Source organism: Mixophyes fleayi, chromosome 11 (genome assembly GCF_038048845.1).
Source record: "Mixophyes fleayi isolate aMixFle1 chromosome 11, aMixFle1.hap1, whole genome shotgun sequence".
Lineage (NCBI taxonomy): Eukaryota > Metazoa > Chordata > Amphibia > Anura > Limnodynastidae > Mixophyes > Mixophyes fleayi.
Window position 1 is genome coordinate 44713092 of NC_134412.1, and position 27618 is coordinate 44740709.

The following is a 27618-nucleotide window of genomic DNA, read 5'->3' on the forward strand; positions in this document are numbered from 1 at the left end:
GTGAAGTCCAGGCAAGGGTCGAGGGCCGGCAGCAGACAGGGAATCTAATACACAAGCCGGGGTCAAGGGTCACAGGCACAATAGCAAGGTCCAGATACAGGCAAGAAGGTCAGGGTCACAAGAAACACAGGCAGGGTCCAAATCCAGGCAAGGGGTCATACACAGGCATTCCAATCGTAATATCCACAGGACAGAACTGGGAACACAGCAGGTCAGCAAACTGGCAACAGGAAGCTATAACCGGCAGTGAGGCTGCAGACCTTACTGCCCTAAATACCCAGGCAGACCAATCAGGGCTAGAGTACACACTTGCAGGCTAATTGTCTGCCATGCTGCCAAACAAATCAGAGCTTGCCCCAGGACCTACACTCAGGTGTAGGTTAATGAAGTAATATGTCCTGGTAAATCAGCCCAGAGGCTGTGGGGAGGTACAGCGTCCAGCTATACAGCCTGCCGGAGCGCATAAAGATCACTTTCGGCGTCCGGTGTTGCCCAGGCAACGGTCGGCCCGAATCCAGGAAGTGACGTCCCGGTCATCATGGTGACGGCGGAAGGAGCAGGAAGCGAGCCGCGGCGGCTGTGAGTACCGCCGCGGCTCGTTACAGTACCCCCCCCCCTTGAGGAGGGGTTAAAGAACCCCAACACCCAGGTTTCCCAGGGAATTTTTTGAAAAATTCCTTCAATTGTCTTGAAGCGTGCAGTTGTCTTCGCGGGACCCAGGACTGCTCCTCTAACCCACGATTCTTCCACTGCACTAGGAAGTGCACCTGACCCTGCACTTTTTTAGTCGAGAATCTGCTGGATAATGTATTTTGGTGGTTTGTTCATATTTCTCACAGGCAAACTTGAAGGCTGGGATTGGTTCAGGTATAGTACTGGCTTAAATAGAGAACAATGAAATGTGTTGGGGATCCTCAGTGAACCAGGAATTTTAATCTGCTTGATAATCATGAACGGACCAATGAATTTAGGCCCCAGTTTCTTACAAGGCTGTCTAAGCCTAATATTCTGTGTTGAAAGCCACACTTTCTGGCCCACTTTGAATGAGCAGGTGGTACGGTGGCGATCCGAATTTTTTTTAGAGAAAAATGAGGCTCGTTTTAAAGAGCACTGAACTTTCTTCCAGATACTTCTGAGATCTGTAGCTGTAGAACATATCTCTGGAATACCAGCGGACCTGAGCGAATATAAAAAATTAAACCTGGGGTGGAAACCAAAATTACAGTAGAACTGAGAAGTATGAGTGGATGAGTGACATGAATTGTTGTACGCAAACTCTGCCCAGGGTAACATAGAGGACCAGTTGTCGTGGAATTCTGTGGTGTATAATCGTATAAACTGATCCAGGGACTGGTTAACCCTCTCAGTTTGGCCATTAGATTGAGGGTGGTATGCAGATGAAAGGCTGATTTTTATTCCAAAAAGGGTACAGGAAGACTTTCAGAACTGCGCAACTAACTGAGAACCACGATCTGAGACAATATCAACAGGAAGACCATGGAGTCTAAATATATGTTGGACAAAGAGAACAGCCAGATCTCTAGCGCTGGGAATTCTGGTTAGCGGTATGAAATGGGACATTTTACTGAATCGATCTACAACCACCCATATGGTGTTATGTCCTGCAGAGGATGGGAGATCAACGATGAAGTCCATTGATAAGTGTGTCCATGGTTTTGAGGGAATGTACAACGGAACAAGCTGGCCTGAAGGAGAGTTCCTGGACAAGTCTCACAGGAGAGGACAAAGTCTCTGACATCCGCAGATAATGAGGGCCACCACACGGCACGAGAAAGAATTTCCAATGTTTTATGGATTCCAGGATGCCCGGCTGTCTTGTTGTCATGTGCCTCAGAAAGGACAGCTTTTCTCAAGTGGACTGGAACAAACAGACGGTTCCCTGGAGTATTAGCAGGAGCTATCTTTTGGAATCTATGGAGCGTCATACTTAAATCCTGAGTTAGTCCGGCATGGATAATAGAGGAAGGAATGATAGGCAGAGGATCAGAAACAGGAACGTGATGCGACATAAAGCTCTTAGACAGAGCATCTGCCCGGACATTTTTAGAACCAGGTCTGTACGTAATTATGAAATTGAAGCAGGTAAAGAAGAGTGCCCAGCGGGCCTGTCTGGGATTCAACCGTTTTGCCGACTGGATGTACTGTAGGTTCTTGTGGTCCGTAATCACGGAGATAACATGTACCGCTCCTTCCAGCCAGTGACGCCACTCCTCAAAGGCCCACTTAATAGCCAATAGCTTTTGGTTGCCCACATCGTAATTCGCTTCAGCAGTAGAGAATTTACGAGAGAAGAATGCACATGGATGTAAACGGTGAGTGTGAGGATCCTTCTGAGAATGGATAGCGCCAGCACCGGTATCGGAGGCATCCACTTCTAATACAAAAGGAACATATGGATTGGGATGTCTAAGGACTTGAGCAGATACAAACGCTCTTTTTAAGGCTTCAAATGCAGTTACCGCCTGAGGAGGTCAATTAGTGGGATCCATCCCTTTCCGGGTAAGGGCGACAATAGGAGCCACTATATAGCAGAAAAACTGCGGATGAACCTTCTATAGTAATTTGCGAAGCCCAGTAACCTCTCCACGGCCTTGAGGTTGTTGGGTTGTACCCAGTCGATAATGGCTTGGACTTTAGTTGGGTCCATGGAGAAGCCAGCAGGGGAAATGATGTATCCCAGAAATGCCACCTTCTGTACCTCAAATTCGCATTTCTCCAACTTGGCGAAGAGATGGTGGTCTCTAAGTTTTTGGAGAACCTGCTTAACATGACTCCGATGTAAGGACAGCGACTGAGAGTATATCAGGATGTCATCCAAATAGACAACCACGAAGTGGTCGAGAAATTCACGAAGAACTTCATTAATCAAGTCTTGAAATACAGCAGGTGCATTACTGAGGCCAAACGGCATGACCAGATACTCGTAGTGGCCGGAGTGTGTATTGAATTCCGTCTTCCATTCATCTCCCTCTCTGATGCGGATGAGGTTGTATGCCCCACGGAGATCGATTTTGGTGAAGACGGTGGCACCTCTTAACTGATCAAATAGCACTGAAATGAGAGGGAGAGGATAGGTGTTCTTGACTGTAATTTGATTAAGGCCCCGGTAGTCAATGCAGGGCCGCAATCCACCATCTTTTTTTGACACAAAGAAGTATCCGGCACCTACAGGAGATTTGGATGGCCTGATGAACCCCTTCTCAAGATTTTCCTCAATATAAGCTTGCATGGCCTTGGTCTCGGGACCAGAGAGAGAATACAAGCGCCCCTTAGGTAACTTGGAACCAGGAATCAGCTCGATAGCTCAGTCGAAGTCTCGATGAGGTGGTAAAGTGTCAGCAGCCTTTTTGGAGAACACATCCCAGTACTCGTGATATTGTGAGGGAAGTTGCTCCGGAATAGACTGGATCACACGCAGAGGCAGAGTCAAGCAAGACTGTGTACAATAAGAGCTCCACTGGACAATTTCTCCTTTTGCCCAATCCACAACAGGATTATAACGGGAAAGCCACGGATGGCCCAGGATCAGCGGGACTGACGGACAGTCGATAAGGAAGAGGGTTATGGCCTCAGAATGGAGAGCTCCTAAGTTCAGTTGTAGTGATGGAGTCTTCCAAACAATTTTACCTCCAGGCAATGGACTCCCATCTAGGCCACAAACTGTAACTGCAGAACGAGGCTTCACCATAGGAATCCCAGCAGAATAGGCAAACCCAATGTCAAGGAAGTTGCCTGCAGCTCCACTATCAATGAAGGCCGACAGGGCCACGGAACTGGCACCGAAAGCGACTTATGCGGGAATAAGGACAGCATTCTTTTGGGAAACAATTTGGAAGCCTAAGTGGACCTTTCCCAGACATGCTCCTTTTTCAGGTTTGTATGGATAAGAGCAGGAGAAGTGGTCTTTATTGCCACAATAAAGACATAGGCCTTGTGACCGTCTCCTGTCTCTTTCCTCAGGAGGGAGGCGAAACGCCCCTGACTGCGTAGGCTTCTCAACATCCGTGAAAGCTGGAATAAATGCAGATTAAAAAGTAGATGACTCTTTCTCTGTCCTTCTCTCCTTGATTCTCCTGTCAATTTTAATAGCGAGCTGCATAAGTCTCTCCAACAAGGAGGTGGAAGGATACTGCACAAGTGAATCCTTTATCTCCTCTGACAGTCCTAGGCGAAACTGGCAGCGTAATGCTGGGTCATTCCATTCACTGTCAGGTGACCATCTGCGGAATTCAGCACAGTAGTCTTCTGCCAGACGCTGGCCTTTCTTTAAGGCCTGTAGATAAGCCTCAGCAGAGGCAACTCGATCTGGATCATCGTAGAGGAGACCTAACGCATTGAGGAAAGCTTCCAACGATTGCATGATAGGACTCGACTGTGGTAGGGTGAAAGCCCAGGACTGGGGGTCACCCTGCAGGAGGGAGATGACAATTCCAACTCTCTGCTGTTCTGAACCAGAAGACCGAGGTTTCAGCCAAAAATAGAGTTTGCAGCTTTCTTTAAAATTCCGGAACAGGGCTCTATTTCCGGAGAACCGGTCCGGCAAATTTAACTTGGGTTCATCAACAGAACCGCTGGGACAATCCCCGGACCATTTGGTACAGGGTCTCAACATAACCCGCTAGGGCTTGGAAAGGAGACGATTTGGTTCCGCTTTCTTCCACCCCAACTTCGTCTCCAGAACGTCTGTTTTTAAGGCCGGTTATAATGTTAGGAACCCCTCTAGCCGGTACAGCACAACCCGGAGTCTGCTCTGCCAGTCAGGTGTTCACTGGAGCCCCTAGTGGTGGGGACAGACTTGGCCGCAGACTAGCAGAGGGTCGTGAAGTGCGTACCGACTAGGGAGAACCCAGGAAAGCGGAGTGAAGTCCAGGCAAGGGTCGAGGGCCGGCAGCAGACAGGGAATCCAATACACAAGCCGGGGTCAAGGGTCACAGGCACGGTAGCAAGGTCCAGATACAGGCAAGAAGGTCAGGGTCACAAGAAACACAGGCAGGGTCCAAATCCAGGCAAGGGGTCATACACAGGCAATCCGATCGTAATATCCACAGGATAGAACTGGGAACACAGCAGGTCAGCAAACTGGCAACAGGAAGCTATAACCAGCAGTGAGGCTGCAGACCTCACTGACCTAAATACCCAGGCAGACCAATCAGGGCTAGAGTACACACTTGCAGGCTAATTGCCTGCCATGCTGCCAGACAAATCAGAGCTTTCCCCAGGACCTACACTCAGGTGTAGGTTAATGAAGTAATATGTCCTGGTAAATCAGCCCAGAGGCTGCGGGGAGGTACAGAGCATGCGCCCGGCTTTACAGCCTGCCGGAGCGCATAAAGATCACTTTCGGCATTCGGCCGTTGCCATGGCAACGGTTGGCCCTAATTCAGGAAGTGACGTCCCAGTCATCATGGTGACGGCCGGGACGTCGGAAGGAGTAGGAAGCGAGCCGCGACGGCTGTGAGTACCGCCGCGGCTCGTGACACATATGGCCCTTTACACATTAATCTATTTGTTTAAATAGAGAAGATCGAAAGGATAGTTTGTCTGTGTTTGGAACATAACTAGAGACCAAGAATATTTGTAAAGTAGTTAGCCCACTACAAATGACAAATCTTCATTCTGCATTAGGGAATGTGTGGAACACCGTAAAGTGCACCTTGTTCTGAATCAAAATGCTACATCCTTTCAAATGGCATTTCCAGAAATGAAAAAGGTCTTGGAAAAGAGTTTGCTTTTAAGCTTATAGGGCCTGCTACATGTTCGGGGGGGAAAAAAAAAAAGCAGAACGTAAGCCTAGTTCTGACCATATTCAAATTGAAGTGGATGTCAAGATTCTATATGAATCTGGGTGTAAGTATGCTCTGCCTAAATGGTACTTGTCTTACGTAGACAAACAGAAAAGATTGCAGTATACTGTTTAATCATTACTGTGTAATGACTTAGTTTTTCTTCTTGTTTTGAGCATGTTACGGTCACCCTGACTTTGGCTTGTCTCTTGTTTGGAACCTGTGCTTGTCTCTTGTTTGGAACCTCGGCTTGTTTCTGACCCCGCTTTGCCTACTGATTTGGTGCTTTCTTCCCGACATCATTCTCTCTCCAGGTATTCATATCAGGTGGCAGATAGAAGCACGCGAACTGCAGGCTCCCGGCAGAAAAAAACAGGGGGCCTGTTAGACGCTGCACCTTAACTCTGCCAGTGCTAATCCTGACTGATGAACAGCAATCCTATTAACTCAGTTTGAACAGGGACGATATGTTGGAGGAAGGAGGCAATGTTGGGAGCGCAATTAGAGGTAAGGAAAAGGGATGAGGTTGTGCATTTTGTAATCGAGAAAAAGATAGAGACAGGGTTAGGCCGGGGTCCAGCTGTTAGGCTGAAAATCTAATTGACAGCAGCAATATGAGAGCTTAAGCATGGAAAGACTTTAATTATAACTAAAATTTTGCTACATATTCCCTAAGCTGTGTGTATAATCAGAGAGGGCAACAAAAAGCATGTGGAAGCAAAGGGAAGCTCTAGTTAGTATGTGTAGCACAAATTAAGGGAGAGAGAGAAGGGATAACCATCACTTACTTCTACATAACTTGAAAAGATAGCTCCACAAAATATGAAAATATATCATCATCATCAACATTTATTTATATAGCGCCAGCAAATTCTGTAGCGCTTTACAATTGGGAACAAACACTGATAAGACAATACTGGGTAATACATACAGACAGAGAGGTAAGAGAACCCTGCTCGGAAGCTTACAATCTATATGACAATGGGATTTAGAAACACAAGGGCATGTGCTACATCATATTGCACAATGGACCAGCTAGAACGCAAAGGTAAAAGTATTGAGTGGGCTGTGTGTGTTGCAATGTTGGTCAGAGGGTTGTTGTCTTGCGTTAGCAGTGTAGAGGATGGTAATAGGGTAATCTAGGGAAATTAAGATGGTGGTTGAGGAATATCATAACCTTGTCTGAAGAGGTGGGTTTTCAGTGAACGCTTGAAGGTTTGAAGACTAGAGGAAAGTCTTATTGTGTGTGGGAGGGAATTCCACAAATTGGGTGCAGGCCGGAAAAAATCCTGTAACCGAGAATGGGAGGATGTGATGAGAGTGGAGGAGAGACATAGATCTTGTGCAGAACGGAGGTGTCGAGTATGGAGATATTTTGAGATAAGTGAGATGTGTCACTCACCGGACTGTGAGTGCCATTTCTCCTGTGTTCAGGAACCGTGGCCGTCCGCCATCCTGAGGGTCTGCGCATGTGCAGCCCTTATGAAACCTTCAGTACCTGTTGCTTTTAATTGATTGGATGATCAGGCAACCCTCCCTATTTAAACCACCTGTGATCATTACTTAGTTCCCTGATCTTGGAGTCTCATTCCCCATGAGCCTCTGAAGGTGTTCCTGTGTTTCCTTGTGTATTCAGCTCCAGCTGATTCCTGTCTACTACGATTGTGGTTTCCAGACCACTTCAACTCTCCTGTGTTCATCGTGTCTGCTCTCAGCTGATTCCTATCTGCTACTGCTGCCGGATTCCAGTCCGCCTCAACTCTTCTGTGTTCAGCGTGCCTTCCCTCCGCTGCCTCCGTTACTACTGCCGGATACCAGACAGCCTCAACTCTCCCGTGTTCATCATGTTTCCAGTTTTACTTACTACTGCTTCCTGAGTATTGCTCCGTTGATTACCGGTTACCTTCCGTGCGCTGCACCAACCTGATTACCGCTTCCATCCTCCAGTGGTCTCTCCTCCTGCCGGCATTCAGCCGTTCAGGTATACCTGCACGTCTCCTTGACAGCCTGCTCTCCTGAACCGCGGTATGCATACTTTCCATTGACTTTGCTATTGTATTGCATATCCGTCTGGACTGTGTTGTGTTCATCTCCGGAGCCTTCCATCTACTGAAGCTATTGTTACTATTGACTGTGTTTCCTATTACCTGTATCTCTATAGTGACTTTGTATACTTCAAGCAGCGCTTGTCAGTTATTATTGTATTGTGGTTATCATCGTGGGATCAAGTTCCGTGTGCCCCGTGTATCCTCTGCATTCCATTCATCTCCTCGTGCCCCTCCTCACATATATATAGCAGTGGTACAACTTGCTGAACGCAGACCACTGACTCCTGTTTCCCATTGGCACCAGTTTCAAGTATCCTCTCACATAAGCAGTGGTACAACTTGCTGTACGCAGACCACTGACTTCCACTACCTCCTCTCTACTCCTGGACATTCCTCCTCACTATAGCAGTGGTACAACTTGCTGTACACAGACCACTGACTCTCCTCACGTTTACTTGTCCATCTGGTTCCTCGTGTTCATACATCTAAGTCATTACCAGTTGCTGCTAGTCATAGACTTTCCTTGAGCATTCTCTCACCATCTGCAGATTCTCCTGTTCCGTTGTCACCCTGCTACCAGAGGACCATAGTACCAGCTATATTACTCTGGTAAGAACATCATCTGGTGATATCCTGGGCAAAGACTCCTAGTGCCCGTGACAAGATGTATGTCGGTGCAATTTTGTTGATGGCCTTGAAACTAACTAATAACCTGAAACTAAGATCAACAACATATTGCAGAGAACAAGTAAGGATTCTAGATGGCTGTCATTTCTAAAGCATTTATTTTCTCTGCTATCAAAATAATAGGCCATCATTGATGAATGGGAGAGATATGATCACTGTTTAATTGGGAAACTTATAAGCCCTTTAATAGTGTGGGACAACATCCAGAAATTTGACTCGTCCAATAACAAGGGTTATTTGTGCTATTACAGGAACTTATTCAAAACAGTTATTTGTTGGGTCCGGGAAAGGTTAGCAAACTTCTTCATACAATATTTCAAGACTAACGCCAAATTTTTGTCAGACGCCGTCCCCGCGCCTCCACGCTAAGCAGGGACGGACGTCTGACTCTCCTTCAGCGTCCCGTTGCTAGGCAACGGAGACGCATCTTCCGGCAGCGGTGTGCGCATGCGCGCCCGTCGCCATGACAACGGGACGCGCTGCTATGATTTCCTGTCGGCGGCCAGACAGCTGGCCGCCAAATCACTGCCCACCAATGAGGGTTCAGTTCTTACTACTTATATCCTGCTCTGACATCACTAGGATGCCAGAGCAACTAGTTTCCTAGCCTCCAGCGTTTCTGCCATCCTTTGTGTATTTCTCCATTGATTCCTGTTATTGACCCGGCTTCCTGACCTCGCCTTTGGATTCTCCCTGTGTCCTGCATTAATACTTCGGTTCTGACCTCGGCCTGCTGACTATCCTCTGCTTCCTGATTTTGTACCTTACCTGCCCGCTTGGTTCTGACTCGGCCTGTACCTCCACGGATTTGCCCTTACCTCGCAAGTAGCTACCTGGGAGGGCCGCGACCTGCACGTCGTTCGCCGCGAATTCCAAACTCCCTTGCGGGGGTCCCTAGTGAATACCGGCGGCGTGTTAGACTCCGCGCCTCCTTGCGTAGCTGAGCCAATACTTGCAGGTACTAAAGTCACCTACGTGACAATTTTATAGCATTCTGGAGAGAAAATCTTTCTTGGTTCTGGATTATGTGAGATGGTAGAATGAGAAAATTATGCAATGCTTCCAACTTCTAATTTCTCAAGGAACAGCGCTCCCTCATCAGGGAGTTAAGGTTTAGCAAAGAAACCTAGTCTCTACAAATACTTGTAATTTAAAGTACTTACACCCTTGTTGCCTAAATGTCTGGTCACATAGCGACAGGAGTGAATCAAGAAAGAATGTTAATGATTTATGTTTTAATTTTTAAAAGTAGACGAGGATCTCAATGCTAACATGAGTTTTTCTTTGTTACGAAAGTAGTGCATTCATAGAATTATGTCTAGGGGGCTTCTCCAGGTGTCGATTTTGTTTTCAAAGCTCAGTGGGCTCTGTCAATTAAGAGGTCTTCACAAGATAAAATGGATTTAAAAAGGCAACGTCGATAATCATTTAAAGCTTAGTTTTCTATAGACCCTGGGAACTCTTTAATTCTTATTTTGCTTGCGTACAATATTCAATTAGTCAGGACTTGATGCTCTGATGTGCTGAAAATAAGTGGGCCCTTGGCTGGACCTGGTGCATTCTTGCAAAGGTGGGTTAAATTTGCCATAGGGCCTCTACATGTAGAAGGCCCAAGTCTTATTATATTTTATGGGATCTCTGCTCAAGAGGGATATGCTTCTTTACAATTGGAGCCTGGTAGTGTCTTCTGACTAGACTAGTGTTTTCCAAACCTATCCCTCAGGGACCCCTAACAATGCATGTATTCCAGATCACAGGTGAAATAATTACTACCACCTGTGAATATTTCAAAATGAATCAGTCAATAATGAATACACCTGTGCTCCAGCAAGGAGATAAGGAAAACATGTACTGTAGGGGTCCCTAAGGACTGGGTTTGGGAAACACTGGACTAGACCATCAATGAAACCGGGTGGCTAGAAAATAAATGAATGAGGAGGCCAGATGAACTACCGCATGTATTGCAGATGGGAAAAGAGGCATCAAATAGGCTAAGCGTACCATAAAAGCTACTGCCAAGGCCTCTGGAGCCTTGGCAGAGGCTCCTACAAGACTATTGTGGTGGACAGGAAACTCTGTTTATGAGACAGCTAGTGAGGAACTCACTTGAGACACTTCAGTGTTGGTTAGCAGTCAGGCCACATCCCAGTTTTGCATGTTGCTAATGGGGGACTAGAGATTGTGTATATGTTTAAATAGAATTGTGCTGATTTAAAGAACACAGTTGGACTACTTAATTCCCTATTTAATAGCTGTCCTGCAGTTTAGTTCAGGAGAAAGCTTTGTATATAGATCTTTGAAACCAGATCAGTCTAGATACAGCAAACCGCCTAGTGACCGTGTGGTTACAACATACCACTTAGTGTGCGTGCGGATACAACACACCTAGTGTCTGTGTGGATACAACATAGCCTCCTGTAACTGTAGCCTCCTGTAACCGGAGACTAGGCTCTTCTTTTTCCACATATTGCTATCAGGCATTCAAAGAGACAGTAACGTAAAAAAAATTGTCATAAATTACTAATTTTGCAGACTAGTCACAAGATATCTAGAGGCAATGGGGTACATATGTGCAAGAAATCCCTTAAATTATTATAAGTGATATTATTGATTTATTATTAAGATTGCTATTTATGTAGATAGCTAAAATAACCCATATTCTTTCCAGTCAGTACGTCATCTAGTGAAATGCAACTGGTTTTGTTAAATGTGCTTGTTCGCCACTACTTGGATGTCACCAGGGGTGAAGGAATTTAGCCATCTAAAAATCACATGCCATACCCTACAGTGGGATACAGAAGTACAAACTAGACATGCTGTTACTAGAGTTTAAAAGCACATCTGCAATTTAAATTATTTAATGAAGAAGAAAACCTCAATTTTGATTTCCCTACAGAACTGTGGACATCCTGGTTCCCTAACATCTGTTCTGAATGTCGCATAAGATGAAATAGGAAGTCAGATTATAGAATCAAAACATTCTAATCTATGAGTACAGCTTAGTCCAGATAGTAGAGCAAACGTACTCAAATGATCAGACTTACTGAAAAATTCTCCAGATGAACACAGGTCTACCAAAGGACCTCCACCGTTCTGTAAGTTAGAGGGAAATCTTTTATGTAAGTATTCCAATATATATTTTGGCAAAACACACCTTGTTACATGTGGGAGACCATAACTAATGAGAGCTAGTATATTAAAATGCAATAATTTTATTATGTTTTCCAGATTTTTTTATTTTCGGGATTCACACTAATAAAGCATATCTCCAAATAACTGTCAAGAAGTATCATGGAGAACTTTAGGTAAAGAGAGGATTCTGGTTTTGAAAAAGAGACAAAAGTCCACTGTCAGGAGCTGGCTCCATTATGATTTTCTGAGCCTGTAAGATAAAAGAAGAATTAATTACTTTGATTGCAGCTGCAGATCTCAAATAAGTATAACCTTTACAACATAAACTTGTGCATAAGGGGTAATGTTATTTTGTTGTGAAATAATAGAGATTTTAGACATTGAAAAGAAGATTAACAAAGAATGGACTTGGGAGGGGTAAAAATTCGGTGCACCAGAAAGTAGAGTATAATTATTAAAGCGCAATAAAAGGTGCATTCAGTAAACAATCTGAAGCAGCAATAAAGTGTGAATTAATACTCAGGATAGGAACCCTGCATTTTCTATTAGATACATTCTAAAAAAATAATTTTAATATATTAAGGTAAAATAAATAAAAATTTTCATATAATACATTGTTTTGTTATGAAATACAAATTTTGTTAGTTTCATCATCATTAGATCAACAATTTAGAAACCAAAAATTCAAAGTTGCACTAACATTTAGGAAAATATTTACTCTCATGCTCCCTCTGGCCCAAGCCCTGGGAAAAATGTCTGTTTCACAAACCACATACCCCAGATGTGTGTGGAGGTGAGCAAGAGAACTAATCACAGGATACTGTTTTACAGAAGTGGCAGGTGGAGGTGGATTTGTAAAATATTTTCTAAGTTGGCAGTGCAGCTTTAAACTATGGTGTCTTTTTACTAGACTGTGATAAAGTTACACATTAAATCCTCATCATTATCAACATTTATATAGCATCGTTCATGCTGTAGCGCTGTACAGACAATATTTCTCATTCACATCAATTTCTGCCACATTGAAGCCTACAATCTAAATTCCCACAACACACACAGACAGAGACACACACAGACTAGGGTTAATTTTGTCAGCAGCCAATAAACCTACCAGTTTTGGGAGTGTGGGAGGAAATCCACACATACGCGGGGAACACACAAACTCCACACAGATAAGGCCCTAGTCAGGAATTGAACTCAGGACCCCAGTGCTGTGAAGCAAAAATGCTAACCATTGAGCCATTGTGCTGCCCTACCACTACTGTATTGCAGCCAAAAAAAAACAATGAGCCTACTTACTAAATAGTGAAGTTAGGAGATAATTCATTCCCTATGTTACCCTTTAGCTAAGTTTAATTGTATCCCATCGAAGAGCTAAGACTACCTCAAAGGAAGCCGCTGGAGCTCCTCCTTGTGCCCTGAGGAGCAGGGTTGTAACTATCCAGCCACTGGTTTGCAAAGGAGTAAATGCACTGAAAAATTAATTTTGAGAAAAGAAACAGCTAGAACAGCAGCTGCTGTTTGTAAATTGATGATTACTTTGATATTAAAAAAGAGCATCTACAAAATTAATGAAAGTGAAAAATCTGAAAACTAAAGTGAAAATGATTCATTCTCATAAACATTATCCATTAAAGAAAGCTATTGTTTGTTTGGTATGTTTAAACATTTGCAGTAAACACATAAGGGTCTGATTCATTAAGGAAAGTAAGGCAAAAAAAATGAGTATTTTTTTTCTGGGCAAAACCATGTTACAATGCAAGGGATGCAAATAATTTTTTTCATTTCACATAAGTTAAATTCTGTCTGTTTTTCATGTAGCACACAAATACTTGATAGCTTATTTGTACACTGAAATTTAAAGTTGATCTAGGACATGCACTACCCCAAATATAAATCTGCCATCACATTTTAAATTCACATCCCCCTCCAATGCAACATGGTTTTGCCAAGGTGCAAAGTTACTATTTTTTCTTGCTTTACTTTTCTTAATGAATCAGGCCCATATATGTTTAAACATGGTTTTAAAGGATGAAAGTTTGCAAGTGTCAAAGTTAAGTGTGGAATTAGGAGGAATGATGCCAGGTTGTCCTGTGCTGCCATATGCATAAACCGGGGTGCAGGTAAGACGTGCCATTTGCCCAACACTCATATGTGTTTTATAATTGCATTTTCTGCGGAAAACATTGGTATTGAAGTTTATTGTTAAAATTAAATATTCATATACAGGTTACAGACGCAAAAGGGTAGAAGGTTCTAGGATGCAGGGTCGCTGAAAAAAATGTGGTGCATATGTTATTCTCAGTATTGGATATAAGCGCCCTTAGACAAATTGTATTCCTTCACGAATAGATCAAGTACTGAGTTTTGACACTTTGTGTCAATATCAAAGTCAAACAAGAACCAAAATGGTAAATGTTCATGTAGTCTTTTATACAGCACACCTTTTTGCAGTCATAAAATTCCTTTAACCAGCTCTATAATTCAGTTACAATATGACAAGTGTCCCAGATCTGTAATTTTTTGTGTAAAAAAGTGCAATCAGTATTTTCACATCAAATAGTATCAAAGTTCAAAGGCAGCACGGTGGCTTAGTGGTTAGCAATTATGCCTCACTGCACTGGGGTCATGCGTTCGATTCAAGACCATGGCCTTATCTGTGTGGAGTTTGTATGTTTAGGTTTCCTCCAGGTGCTCCGGTTTCTACCCACACTCAAAAAACATACTTGTAGGTTAATTGTCCGTTATCAAATGGACACTAATCTTTCTCTCTTTGTCTGTGTGTATGTTAGGGAATTTAGACTGGAAGCTCCAATGGGGCAGGGACTGATGTAAGTGAGTTCTCTGTACAGCGCTGCGGAATTAGTGGCACAATATAAATAGATGATGATGACCTTGTCTTGTAGTTATTCAATTCAAACACAAGTTCAAATTCTATGTTTCTATTTTTCTAAATATTCTGGAAGCAAGAGGAGGAGAGAGATGGGGGAGTATCTAGACAGGGAGGAAGATACCAGTAAAGCGGGATAAGTTGCATAGATGGGAAAGGTGAAAGGGAGCAAAGGAGGTGAAAGAGGGAAGGTTGATGGGTAAAGGAAAAGAAGTGAATTGACTTTGTCACCTATGGTGAGGAGGAATAAGCAGAGAGGTGGTGGCTGGAGGGACAGGAGGGGGTGTGGTAAATCGGGCAGAAGAGAGATGGGAAAAGGAGAGCTTGTCTCCTGGAATCAGTAATGGTGGTGAAAAAGGAGTCAAAGTCAATGGCCATAAGAGAGGAGGAAGGGGACGGAGGAGGAGGGATTTGAAGGTGGCAACGAGGCAGACTGGGACAAACCAGAGTTGATATAGGGGAGAGGAGACTATCAAACAAGGAGGATCAAGGGTATCACGATTAAGTCTAGTAAGGGATGATTTGAGTGCTGGGAGGGGTGCAGATGAGGAAAGAATGAAGGAGAGGAGATGGTGGTCAGAGAGTGGGAAGAGAGAGTTGGAGAAGTTGGAAGGGACACATTGGTGGGAAAACACAAAATCAATGGACTGACCAAGACAGTGGTTGGGAGGAAGAAGAAAAAGCAAGAGGTTTGATGGATGCTGGGTTAGTGGGGATCTCAATGGGAATGTTAAAGTCAATCGGGATGTTGGAGGGGAGGTCTGAGGAAAGGTAGTGGGGGATCCAGGCTGCAAAGTTATCAAGAAAATTGGAATCGGGACCTAGGGGGTGGAAGATGACTGAGATATGGAGATAAATTGAAGAGAAGGACAGAGTGGACTTCAAAGGAGGAGAATGAAAGGGATCGATCAGGGGGATGACATGGAAAGCACAAACAGGGAAAAGGAGTATGCTCACCCTGCCGCCTGAATAGTCATCAGCTCTGAGAGCAGTGAGTGAAGAGGATTCAGTAGAAGAGAGACAGATTTAAGTGATAGCAGGAAGGTTAAGAGAGATGGGGATGAAAAGGTCATCGATAAAGGGGAGTTTGCTACAGATGGATCTGGCATTCCAAAAAATACAGGTGAAAGGGAGACGGGAGTACTTATATGTGAATGAGACTGGCAGGGTTGCTGGTTCACAAGGGTGGGCTGGATCTGGGATGTGGGTGCAGGCAGGTGGTTGATATTGAATGTGAGCGAATAGTCATGGTGTGAGAATAAGGGAAGAGAGGATAGAATGACAAGAAGGAGAGAGGTGGGTCTACATGGGATATAGTGAGACATGAAATGCAATATAAAAAGTATCAGATAATTAGTTACATTGGAAAAAAACTGCAGACTGAGAAATCAAAATAGAGTGACATATTCATGATACAAACAAAAGACTATGTAAATGAACAATGGGTACAGTGCCAGGGAATATGGATTGAGCTGTCCATGAAGAAACAGGGCTGGAAGATGGATATCCAAATACAATAGGAGGGAGGTTGGGGTGATGAACTACAAAGGGTGCGCTCAGGAGGGTCCAGGAGTGAGGTAAGGAGGCCAAGAAGAAGGTGGGGAGGTCAGGAGACCAGGTCACAAGGTGGCAAGCTGATGGTGTTCAGGTCGATATGCAGGAATATGAAGACTAGGCCAGAATCACGATACAAAATGGGAACAAGATACAAAATCCATGTAAGAAATTTGGGACCAGAGTCATGACCCAGGAAAGCAGTTCTGGGTTGCAATCATTGCTATAATGTTATTGTGTAAGTTAGACTTTCCAATATAAAAGGGGGTAATGTTGTAGAATGAATATCCATTTTGTTTAAATCTCTTTATATTAATTCTTCTGATTAAGTCAACAGTATCACTGCAAGAAGATTAGGTTAGTTTGTTTTTCAATGAATTAAGAGATCAAACAAATAAGGAGTTATTGGCAATAGTTAAATAATGGGAACAAATCATCTTTTGGATTGCAGGATAAACAGAACACCATAAAATGTTACAAGGTTAGCACACATGCAAACAATTTACATGTAATTTCTTAAGCCTTGAAAAAAATGCCTTTTAGAGATAATAGAGTAACCAATCATATCACAGGACAGTGACTTTGGAGAAAGATAAACATGTACTTTCACTTATAGGAAATTGAGATGAGCAGTTCGGATTCAGAAAAATTAAAAAAAATCTTCATGCCTTGGTTTCTCACACCAAATTTGGATATGAAACGAGGCAAAAACTTAATTTCTGGGAAAATATTGGGCTGTTTTACAATTGATTGCATGTGGTGTCATTTGCTGCAACTGTGTGCTCATAAAGTGGGTTGTAGTCAGTTGGGTAGGGTGAGAGGCAAATGATATTTATTTTATTTACAAATCAGTCTACTGGAATTGTATGCTGATGAAGTGGGTGCCTGAAAGTCAAGAGTAGAAAATCAGTCACCACTGGTAGTAATAATATATTAGTAAACTAATTTTTCTTGCTTTTAAAATCCAAGTGTTTAATTGTGTAGGCAAAAGTGTGAGGGACAAAATCACTGCCATCTGTACAAGAGGCCAAAAAAACATGGTGCTCTTTGACTGTGAGTAGCACACCTCCCAAATTTTCTTATTGCTAAAGAAATGTATAAAAAAAAATAAACACTGAGGCTGAAGAACAAATTGGGCGTTCACAGAATCTTGAGGATAATCAAAGGTTGTCCATGAGTGTTATATGTGAATCTGATATTTAATTACAATGTAAAAATAGAGCAATTTCCTTCCAAAATGTATCAGCCATTTGACAATGTGAGGAGGAGTAGTAATGATGATGGTCTAGACATAGAATTTGAGGATGCTACTTCGGAAGTTGCAACTGTGCAACAGGATGAGGGGGTATAATTGTGGATCTGACAATGATGAATGTGATGGACTTGAACAAGATAATGAGGATGATGTTAATTGTATCCAAGTAGGGCAGCCACCAGTGGTACCACCTCATGCCCATGATAAGCGCATTGTCATGCCTGGACAACAGACCAAATAATCCACCTCCTGCATGTGAAAATATTTTCATTCAAACAGATACACATTTGTCAAGGCATCTTTAGCCTTTGTGATGCCACACAAGTAAAGGTAGGGACGTTGCCCATCTAGGCACCTCCTCCCTGTTACAGAATTTGCAGCAAGTTCATTCAAGTAGGATAAAATACACAGCAAAGAAAAAAGATCTAATTGGGGTACCGTAGGTCTAATTGAATGATAAAATGAATATATAACAGTATAGTGATAAAATATAAATTTTTAAAATTGATCAGTAGCGCAGCTGTAATATGGGGTATGTAAGGCCCCACTAAATAAGGCAAACTAATAACAAAGAAAAAAAATATTACAGAGCTGCAACTGGTCAAAATATAATCATGTAAAACACGATGCTGAAAAGGTATATTAGATAAAATGTATTTATATATAAACAGTATCTATATAGATGAAAGAATATCTTAAAAATACACATATAAAACAATTACTGAATGTGAGCTGAGGATAATAAAAACAAACACAAGTGTAAGTTGTAATAACAATGCTGTTCCAATAACTTTGAAAAAAGATAAAACTCAAGAACTCATTTGATTTTGCAATCTGCAAGATTATATTTTGACCAGTTGCAGCGTTGCGATAATTTTTTTCTTATTTCATTCAAGTAGTTTATCAAAAGCAGGAACATCTGCTACTAACTGAATGGATAGATATCTCATGCAATCCTCATCATCAACAGCTTCTTCAGCAACCTCTTCATTATTAGTACATACTCCAGCATCAAATTTGCAAATGCAAACCTGCTCCCCTAATGCAATCCATGATTTCAAGAAGATTCCTTGCATAGGGCTGGTACTTCTGGGAGTGATACTTCTATACAGAAGGAGACCAGGAAGTGTAATCAAGACGACTTGTTTTAAACAACTACAAGAAACAACACACAGCGCTGAAACTAGCAAACACTCTAGTATAAGTGTGAAAGAGACAATAGTATGTAAAAACATTTATTAGTACACACTATTATGGAAAATAGCACATGGTCTCATATAATACATTTATTAAATTACATTTTTATTATAAGAGACCATGTGCTATTGTCCATAATATTGTGTACTAATAAATGTTTTTACATACTATTGTCTCTTTCACACTATTATACTAGAGTGTTTGCTAGTTTCAGCGCTGTGTGTTGTTTCTTGTCTTTGTACTCTTTTGAGGATCTCACCAATCCTTCACAGCTGCAGTCTAGCCCTCACTTTTAGTAGACTCTCCATATCTACCAGCGCCCTTTATTTTTTCATGTTTTAAACAACTGTCTATAAAACAATTGTTTGGTAGAGTACCAGAGTATGACAGCCAGCATCCTGTTGCACAGTGGATTACTAAAGCCATGACAGCTATGTTAGCATTGGATCTGTATCAAATTTCCACCATCAAGGCATCAGTCTTTAGCAGATTAGTTAAAGTTATTTGTCCACACTACCAAATGCCATCTCAATTCCATTTATGCTTAACAGAAATTGAACAGAAACAGAAGCTGTCCCGGGAGGTTAAACACAAAGTCCATTCAGTCCTAGAAAATGCCATTGTACCCAGGGCTGCCATCAGAAATCGTGGGGCCCAGTACAAATGAAACAGGCAGGACAAAAACGTAATTTATGACATTAAGGGAGAAAATAACTATTATCCCCCAAGAAATACAGCTTAACCCATTATCATACTTGGAAGCTTAGTCTCCTACAAAATTCAGAGTAAAAAAAATGTGATAATAAAATATCTTTAAAATATACTTACCCAGATGTTGCAGCTACTGCCCCTTGCTCCTTATTCTTACAGCGGCGGCGGGAACATCAGTGTGACGTCAGGTCACACCACACCATCACTCAGGTGCGGATTGGGAACTTAGAGCTACCCTGGAAAAAATTCTGGAAGTGGCCTCACATGGGCGGGACCAAACAGTGGGCTGGTCCAACACAAAAGTAGGCGGTATTAACTCAATTATCCATAACCACATCAGTTATCAGTGGCAGGTGAGGGTAACGGAACACGCAGTGGTAGGCGGAGTCACAGTAAGCAGACACAAAGAAAGGTTATAAAGTATTGTGCTACACTCCAAGTATTTATTAATGTAGAACTGAAAACTGCCATGTAAGAGGAGTGTGACTATATTGTGTAAACAAAAAGACATATGACACACCGCACAGACAGGCCATGCCAGCCTCCTATCTATAAGAAAGTCATTCATTCAGAGGTCCCTCTCCCCTTCCTATACCATCAAGCATTGAATTCTGACTAAATTGCTCCTCACGTATGTGGTAGGTAAATTATATTGTAATCTACACAGGGACTGATCTGCATGAATAAAATGCTGGTGTTCCATGCAGATATACAACATGTTCATAATATTTAAACCATATATTGTAAGCTTGCGAGCAGGGCCTTCCATATATTGTAGACTTGCAAGCAGTGCTTTCCATATATTGTAAGCTTGCGAGCAGGGCCTTCCATATATTGTAAACTTGCGAGCAGGGCCTTCCATATATTGTAAACTTGCGAGCAGCGCCTTCTCACCTCTTTGTCTGTTTTACCCAGTTTGTTTATTACTGTGTTTGCCCCCAATTGTAAAGTGCTACGGAATATGTTGGCGCGATATAAATAAATAAATGATGATGATAAAGAGTTAAAATAATAAGTAAATGCTCTGCAGAAAGGAACTGTGAGTTTCCAAATTTGCAGGATAATCCATTCAATACCTAATGAATTTACTTACAGTACCTGCTTAAAAGTGACCAGGTAGAGAAATAGAAGAAAGATGCCAGTGCTGGAATATTGCAAGGACAGCAGCACTGTCAGATGTGAGAGTACCACTGTTCTGCAGTAGAATCAGATCATAAACGTGTAACATGGTCTCATAACAAGAATAAAATCCTTAAATACTACCAGATAATGAGGATGAAATACAATTTTGGATGTTTTAAGATATAGAAAGATGACGCAGTAGGCTGGCAAGCAGATTTACTCCACAAGGAAATTCTGTTGCCAATGATGATCTGATATTAGCTCAGTACTCTCTCAGAGTGTTCAGTTCAGGTCACTTACCCATAGGAGTGCGCAGAACACTTAATTAGGGTGTGGACCCCGGGACACCGAGCGAGGGATACTCTGTGCCGCAGCTTGCTGCCGGAAGGGCGTGTACAGCAACGTCTAGGTGGAGGGTGCCTAATAGTGCCCCGAGTTCATATAACGCCAAACAATAGCGCCTTAAATTCATATAACACCAAACACCAAACAATACTGCCCCCAAATGATAATATGCCAAAAAGAAGTGTCCCCAGATAATATTATGCCACACAGTAGTGTCCCCAGATATTAATATGCCACACAGTAGTGCCCACAGATAATATTATGCCACACAGTAGTGCCCCAGATAATAATATGCCACACAGTAATGTACCCAGATATTATGCCACACAGTAGTGCCCACAGATAATATTATGCCACACAGTAGTGCCCACAGATAATATTATGCCACACAGTAGTGCCCACAGATAATAATATGCCACACAGTAGTGCCCCAGATAATAATATGCCACACAGTAATGTACCCAGATATTATGCCACACAGTAGTGCCCACAGATATTATGCCAAGCAGTGCACCCCAGATGATAATATGCCACACAATAGTGTCCCAGATAATAATATGCCAAGTAGTGCACCCCAGATGATAATATGCCACATAGTAGTGTCCCCAGATAATATTATGCCACACAGTAGTGCCCACATATAATATGCCACACAGTAGTGTCCACAGATAATATGCCACACAGTAGTGTCCCCAGATAATATTATGGCAAGTAGTGCACCCCAGATGATAATATGCCACATAGTAGTGTCCCAGATAATAATATGCCAAGTAGTGCACCCCAGATGATAATATGCCACATAGTAGTGTCCCCAGATAATATGCAACACAGTAGTGCCCACAGATAATATGCCACACAATAGTGCCCACAGATATTATGCCACACAGTATTGCCCAGATAATATTATGCCACACAGTAGTGCCCACAGATAATAATATGCCACACAGTAGTACCCACAGATAATATTATGCCACACAGTAGTGCCCACAGATATTATGCCACACAGTTGTGCCCACAGATATTATGCCACACAGTAGTGCCCACAGATAATAATATGCCACACAGTAGTGCCCACAGATAATATTATGCCACACAGTAGTGCCCACAGATAATAATATGCCACACAGTAGTGCCCACAGATATTATGCCACACAGTAGTGCCCACAGATAATATGCCACACAGTAGTGCCCACAGATAATATGCCACACAGTAGTGCCCACAGATAATATTATGCCACACAGTAGTGCCCACAGATAATAATATGCCACACAGTAGTGCCCACAGATAATATTATGCCACACAGTAGTGCCCACAGATAATATTATGCCACACAGTAGTGCCCACAGATAATATGCCACACAGTAGTGTCCCCAGATAATATTATACCAAGTAGTGCACCCCAGATGATAATATGCCACATAGTAGTGTCCCAGATAATAATATGCCAAGTAGTGCACCCCAGATGATAATATGCCACATAGTAGTGTCCCCAGATAATATGCCACACAGTAGTGCCCACAGATAATATGCCACACAATAGTGCCCACAGATATTATGCCACACAGTAGTGCCCAGATAAAATTATGCCACACAGTAGTGCCCACAGATAATAATATGCCACACAGTAGTGCCCACAGATAATATTATGCCACACAGTAGTGCCCACAGATAATAATATGCCACACAGTAGTGCCCACAGATATTATGCCACACAGTAGTGCCCACAGATAATATGCCACACAGTAGTGCCCACAGATATTATGCCACACAGTAGTGCCCACAGATAATATGCCACACAGTAGTGCCCACAGATAATATTATGCCACACAGTAGTGCCCACAGATAATAATATGCCACACAGTAGTGCCCACAGATATTATGCCACACAGTAGTGCCCACAGATAATATGCCACACAGTAGTGCCCACAGATAATATTATGCCACACAGTAGTGCCCACAGATAATATGCCACACAGTAGTGCTCACAGATATTATGCCACACAGTAGTGCCCACAGATAATATGCTACACAGTAGTGCCCACAGATAATATTATGCCACACAGTAGTGCCCACAGATAATATTATGCCAAGTAGTGCACCCCAGATGATAATATGCCACATAGTAGTGTCCCAGATAATAATATGCCAAGTAGTGCACCCCAGATGATAATATGCCACATAGTAGTGTCCCCAGATAATATGCCACACAGTAGTGCCCACAGATAATATGCCACACAATAGTGCCCACAGATATTATGCCACACAGTAGTGCCTAGATAATATTATGCCACACAGTAGTGCCCACAGATATTATGCCACACAGTAGTGCCCACAGATAATATGCCACACAGTAGTGCCCACAGATATTATGCCACACAGTAGTGCCCACAGATAATAATATGCCACACAGTAGTGCCCACTGATATTATGCCACACAGTAGTGCCCACAGATAATATGCCACACAGTAGTGCCCACAGATAATATTATGCCACACAGTAGTGCCCACAGATAATATGCCACACAGTAGTGCCCACAGATAATATTATGCCACACAGTAGTGCCCACAGATAATATGCCACACAGTAGTGCCCACAGATATTATGCCACACAATAGTGCCCACAGATAATATTATGCTACACAGTAGTGCCCACAGATAATATTATGCCACACAGTAGTGCCCACAGATAATATGACACACACTACAAACACTAAAAACTGCTCTGTAGTCCTGTATGTGAGTCAACTCACCTCTCACAATGATGTCTGTTCCTCATTGCTAATAGAAGAGCTGTGAGCAGCCTATCTGATCCCCAGGATGTTGAGCTACATGGGATCTCTCTCCCTCCTGCTTGTGCTGCAGCCAACCAACAGTGAAAATCAGCCTGGTGATTTACTTCCAGGACTGCTTCACTGTCGGCCGTCGGGGTGCCCCCTTATGGTCGGAGGAAAAACAACATGCATAAAAAAAACAAAAACAAATGAATGAAAATGAAAGTATAAGAGAGCTGCCGGGCCCCCTGGTGACCCCGGGCTCGGTACAAGTGTACCCCCCGTACCCCCCTGATGGCGGCCCTGATTGTACCAACTATCCACTCAACCACACATATGTGGACAAGTGCTATTGGCCAAACAAAAGACTACCTGACCTTGAAAACCCACTGGGTAGGTGTAATGTCTTCAGCAGCAGCGCCTGTAACATCATCATCATTCCCCTCCCTTATCCTTTTAGCATAGTAGTGCCAGCACACAATGCCAGATTATTCACAGGCAAATTACTCTCTGTATCGCTGGCTTCATTAAGAAACATACCGGTGTCAATCTGTTGGAAAATCTCAGAAGCTTCATAGCAAAATGGTTCACTCTGCTAAGACTGTCCTCAGGATTCCTGATTGCTGATACCAGAGCGAACATTGTGTGTGTATTACGACTGAGTGAATTTCAACACATACCATGCTTTGCACACACAATAAACCTGGTGTTGCAAAATTTGTTACAAAAATTAGAGGTGTAGGAGATGCAGTCTGTGGCCCATAAAATTTCTGGGCATTTTCAGGATTCAGCAACCGCTTGTAGAACATTACAGTAGCTGCAAAATCTTCTGCCATGCCACCAACTGAAGCAAGATATAGTAACAAGTTGGAATTTCACACTCTATATGCTTCAGCAACTGGAGGAACTGTAACAAACCATTAAGACCTACACATTAAGCCAAATGAAGTGAGTCCAGACACTGCCAGCCTGAGTCAAATAATACCCCTAATCAAACTACTGGAAAAGCAGCTGGAGAAGCTGAAGGAGTAAATAAAAGTAAAAGATTATGCTATGTTGGCCTTGTAGATAAAGTTCTTTATTCACTTCACTGAGACCCAAAGCTTTGCAGCATATTGAATTTGGATCACTATATTTTGTCATCCGAACTTGGTCCTAGGTTTAAGTCATACGTAATGTCCCTTTGCACCTGATACAAATTTTCACAGATGCCAATAGTTTCTTGTGAGCAAGCTGTCGGCTCAAGTCACACATGACACGTCCCCTGCTTCAACTTCTCCTAAAAATGCTACTGCAAGAAAAAAACTTACCTTTTCTAAGATTTACACTGATTATGAGTGAACACAGTGCACCACTGTGAAAGATGATTATAACATCTGGTCAGACTTAAAAGAAATGCCCAAATATATTGACACCTCTACCATGTCTCAATTTGATACACCTTGTATTAGTTGAGTGTGGAGGATAACTTTTATGATAATGTACAAACTAGCATTGCAGACAGTCCCTATTAATTCTGGGAGGTAAAAAATTTAATTTGTAGCCCCTTACACAAATTAGCTATCGTGTACTTTAAGCTGCCCAGCCTCCAGTGTGTACTCTGAAAGAGTGTTTAGCACAGCCAGGAACATTGTGAGTGATTGGCATAGGATGCTACTACCCAAAAATGTAGACTGGTGTTCATCAAAATGAACTACAAATTGTATGAGAAACAAATACAATTTGCAGTCACAGCAAATTACAAACAGAATCTCTAATGCTGAAATCCAGTGAGGATGAACTAATTCTGTGTGTGTGTTACAACTCTGTCTGTCATTTGTACCTAGCAGCAGTACCTCATACCACCAGAGGTGCTGCTGTTCTGCTCCTGAACTCTGCAACATACCTGAAGGAGTTAATTTCCTTACCTGAGACCTAATTGGAACTGCACCTGTGGCACTGCTTTAAGTACCTGCCTCAAGCTGTGCTCTGAGCAGTTCATCCTTCTTTACCTGGCTGCTGCTTGTGTTCCCGTTTGTTCCTGCTCAGTTCCCCTTCTCTGCCTTTGGATTGATCTTGCTGTGTATGACCTTGGACCGTGTACTGGACTCTGCTGTATTGCTAATGACCTCGATCTCTGCCTGTTTCCTGGATTTGTTGTTTGCCGCCAGCCCTGACCTTTTTGCCTGGACTTCACCACCGCTGTATGCTATTTCACAATATCCCTGGACTCTATCTACTTTCCTGGACAGCCTTGTGCCTTCTGGACTGGGGTAAAACTTATACCTGTTTATGAAAACCTGCATGTTCCTGGAACCATTCATTTCTGTGTACCTTCCTGCCATACCTGTTCATTATACCTGTTTATGAAAACCTGCATGTTCCTGGAACTGAATCCCTGTTTATATATTTTGCTGGAATAAAGACATTTGTATTATCCTTCCGTGGCTGCTTGCTGAGGTTACTAGGAATCATAACAGTGTGATGATGATATTGACACTGATGGTGTCGAAGTCGTATAATTGAATGAACAAAAGTATATTGATTAATATTGTTTTGCCGTGCGATTGCGATCAGTACGCCACGTGTCACAGCGCATGGCGCGATCACACGGTAAAATGCGCACGCACGCACACGCACTCTAACATTTAGTTATTTATATATTTCATATCTATATTGATTCCAATCCACAGTGATTTATGAGCAGATAGTATTTAGTTTATTATTAGTTTATATATTATGATTATATGTACACTTTAGTGTTATTTAAGGTTCAGGTTATAGGAAATGTGGCATGTCTGGTATCATTTTAATCCCCTATTCATCAGCAGCTGTCCGGTTCATTCGCCGAAGCGATCGCTTATTGCATACTCTAGTTATTGATGTTAGGGAATAAACAGTCAGAGTGATACCAAACTGTAAAATGCTAATGGACTAGTTGTAACTGGTTTCTGGTAGAGATGAGCGGGCTCGGATATCTGAAATCCGAGCCCACCCGAACGTTGCCGATCCGAGACATATCCGGGTAATTCCGCCAATTGCAAAACTGAAACCGAGGCTCTGAGTCATAATCCCGCTGTCGGATCTCGCGATACTCGGATCCTATAAATTCCCCGCTAGTTGCCGCCATCTTCACTCGGGCATTGATCAGGGTAGAGGGAGGTTGTGTTAGGTGGTCCTCTGTCTTGCTATATCTCGTGCTGTGCTGTGTCCTGTTCAGTCCAGTGGTGCTGTGTCCTGTGCTCTGTCCTTCTGAGTTCAGTGGCGCTGCTGGGTCCTGTGCTGTGTCCTGTTCAGTCCAGTGGTGCTGTGTCCTGTGCTCTGTCCTTCTAAGGGCATTGTTATTTCCCCATTATTTCCAAATTATAAAAAATTTCAAGAAAAGTTATAAAAAAAAATAAAAAAAATATCCCAAAACAATCCTGCAGTATAAGTCCAGTGGTACTGCTATATTACAAAGTTCACTGATTCTGCAGTATAAGTCCAGTGGTACTCTCCTGTGCCACATATAATTTTTAAAGGCTTTGCCGAGTGTGTGTGGCTTAGGGGTACGCTCTCTTGTGCTACATATAATGGAAAACAAAAAATCTGGAGGATAAAGTAGGGAAAGATCAAGACCCACTTCCTCCTAATGCTGAAGCTGCTGCCACTAGTCATGACATAGACGATGAAATGCCATCAACGTGGTCTGGCAAGCCCGACGCCCAATCTCCTAGTACAGGGCATGTAAAATCCAAAAAGCCCAAGTTCTCAAAAAGTAGGAAAAAGAGAAACTTAAAATCATCTGAGGAGAAAGGCCCGTGTTCATGACTAGTGGTCCAGCTTCACCCTAGGATCTAAGCCCTCCTCCTCCCCCCCCCTACAAAAAAATTGAGAGTTATGCTGACAACAACAACAACAAAACAGCAAAGAACTCTGCCTTCTAAACAGATGACATCACAAATCCCCAAGGCGAGTCCAAGGGTGTTGGTGGTTGTGAAGCCTGACCTTCCCATCACTGTACGGGAAGAGGTGACTCCATCCAGCATTTGCAGCACACCCTCTGCATATGTTGGAAAGATCACCCACAGTGAGATCCAGATTTGGATAATCAAGGTGTCAATGTTGTACACCGAGAGGAGG

The 27618-nt window shown here is 42.8% G+C and overlaps 1 protein-coding gene across 3 annotated transcripts in view; it reads right to left on the minus strand.

The window, feature by feature from the left end:
• Positions 1 to 11735: 11735 nt before the first annotated feature.
• The window catches only part of ISOC2 (isochorismatase domain containing 2), a 137924-nt gene continuing 122041 nt past the window's right edge, over positions 11736 to 27618 (minus strand). For all 3 annotated transcript variants that reach the window (XM_075191314.1, XM_075191313.1, XM_075191315.1), the window contains exon 6: positions 11736 to 11921. In XM_075191314.1, coding sequence (XP_075047415.1) covers positions 11841 to 11921 — 81 coding nt within the window. In that variant the 3' untranslated portion in view covers positions 11736 to 11840. The remainder of the gene's footprint in view (positions 11922 to 27618) is intronic.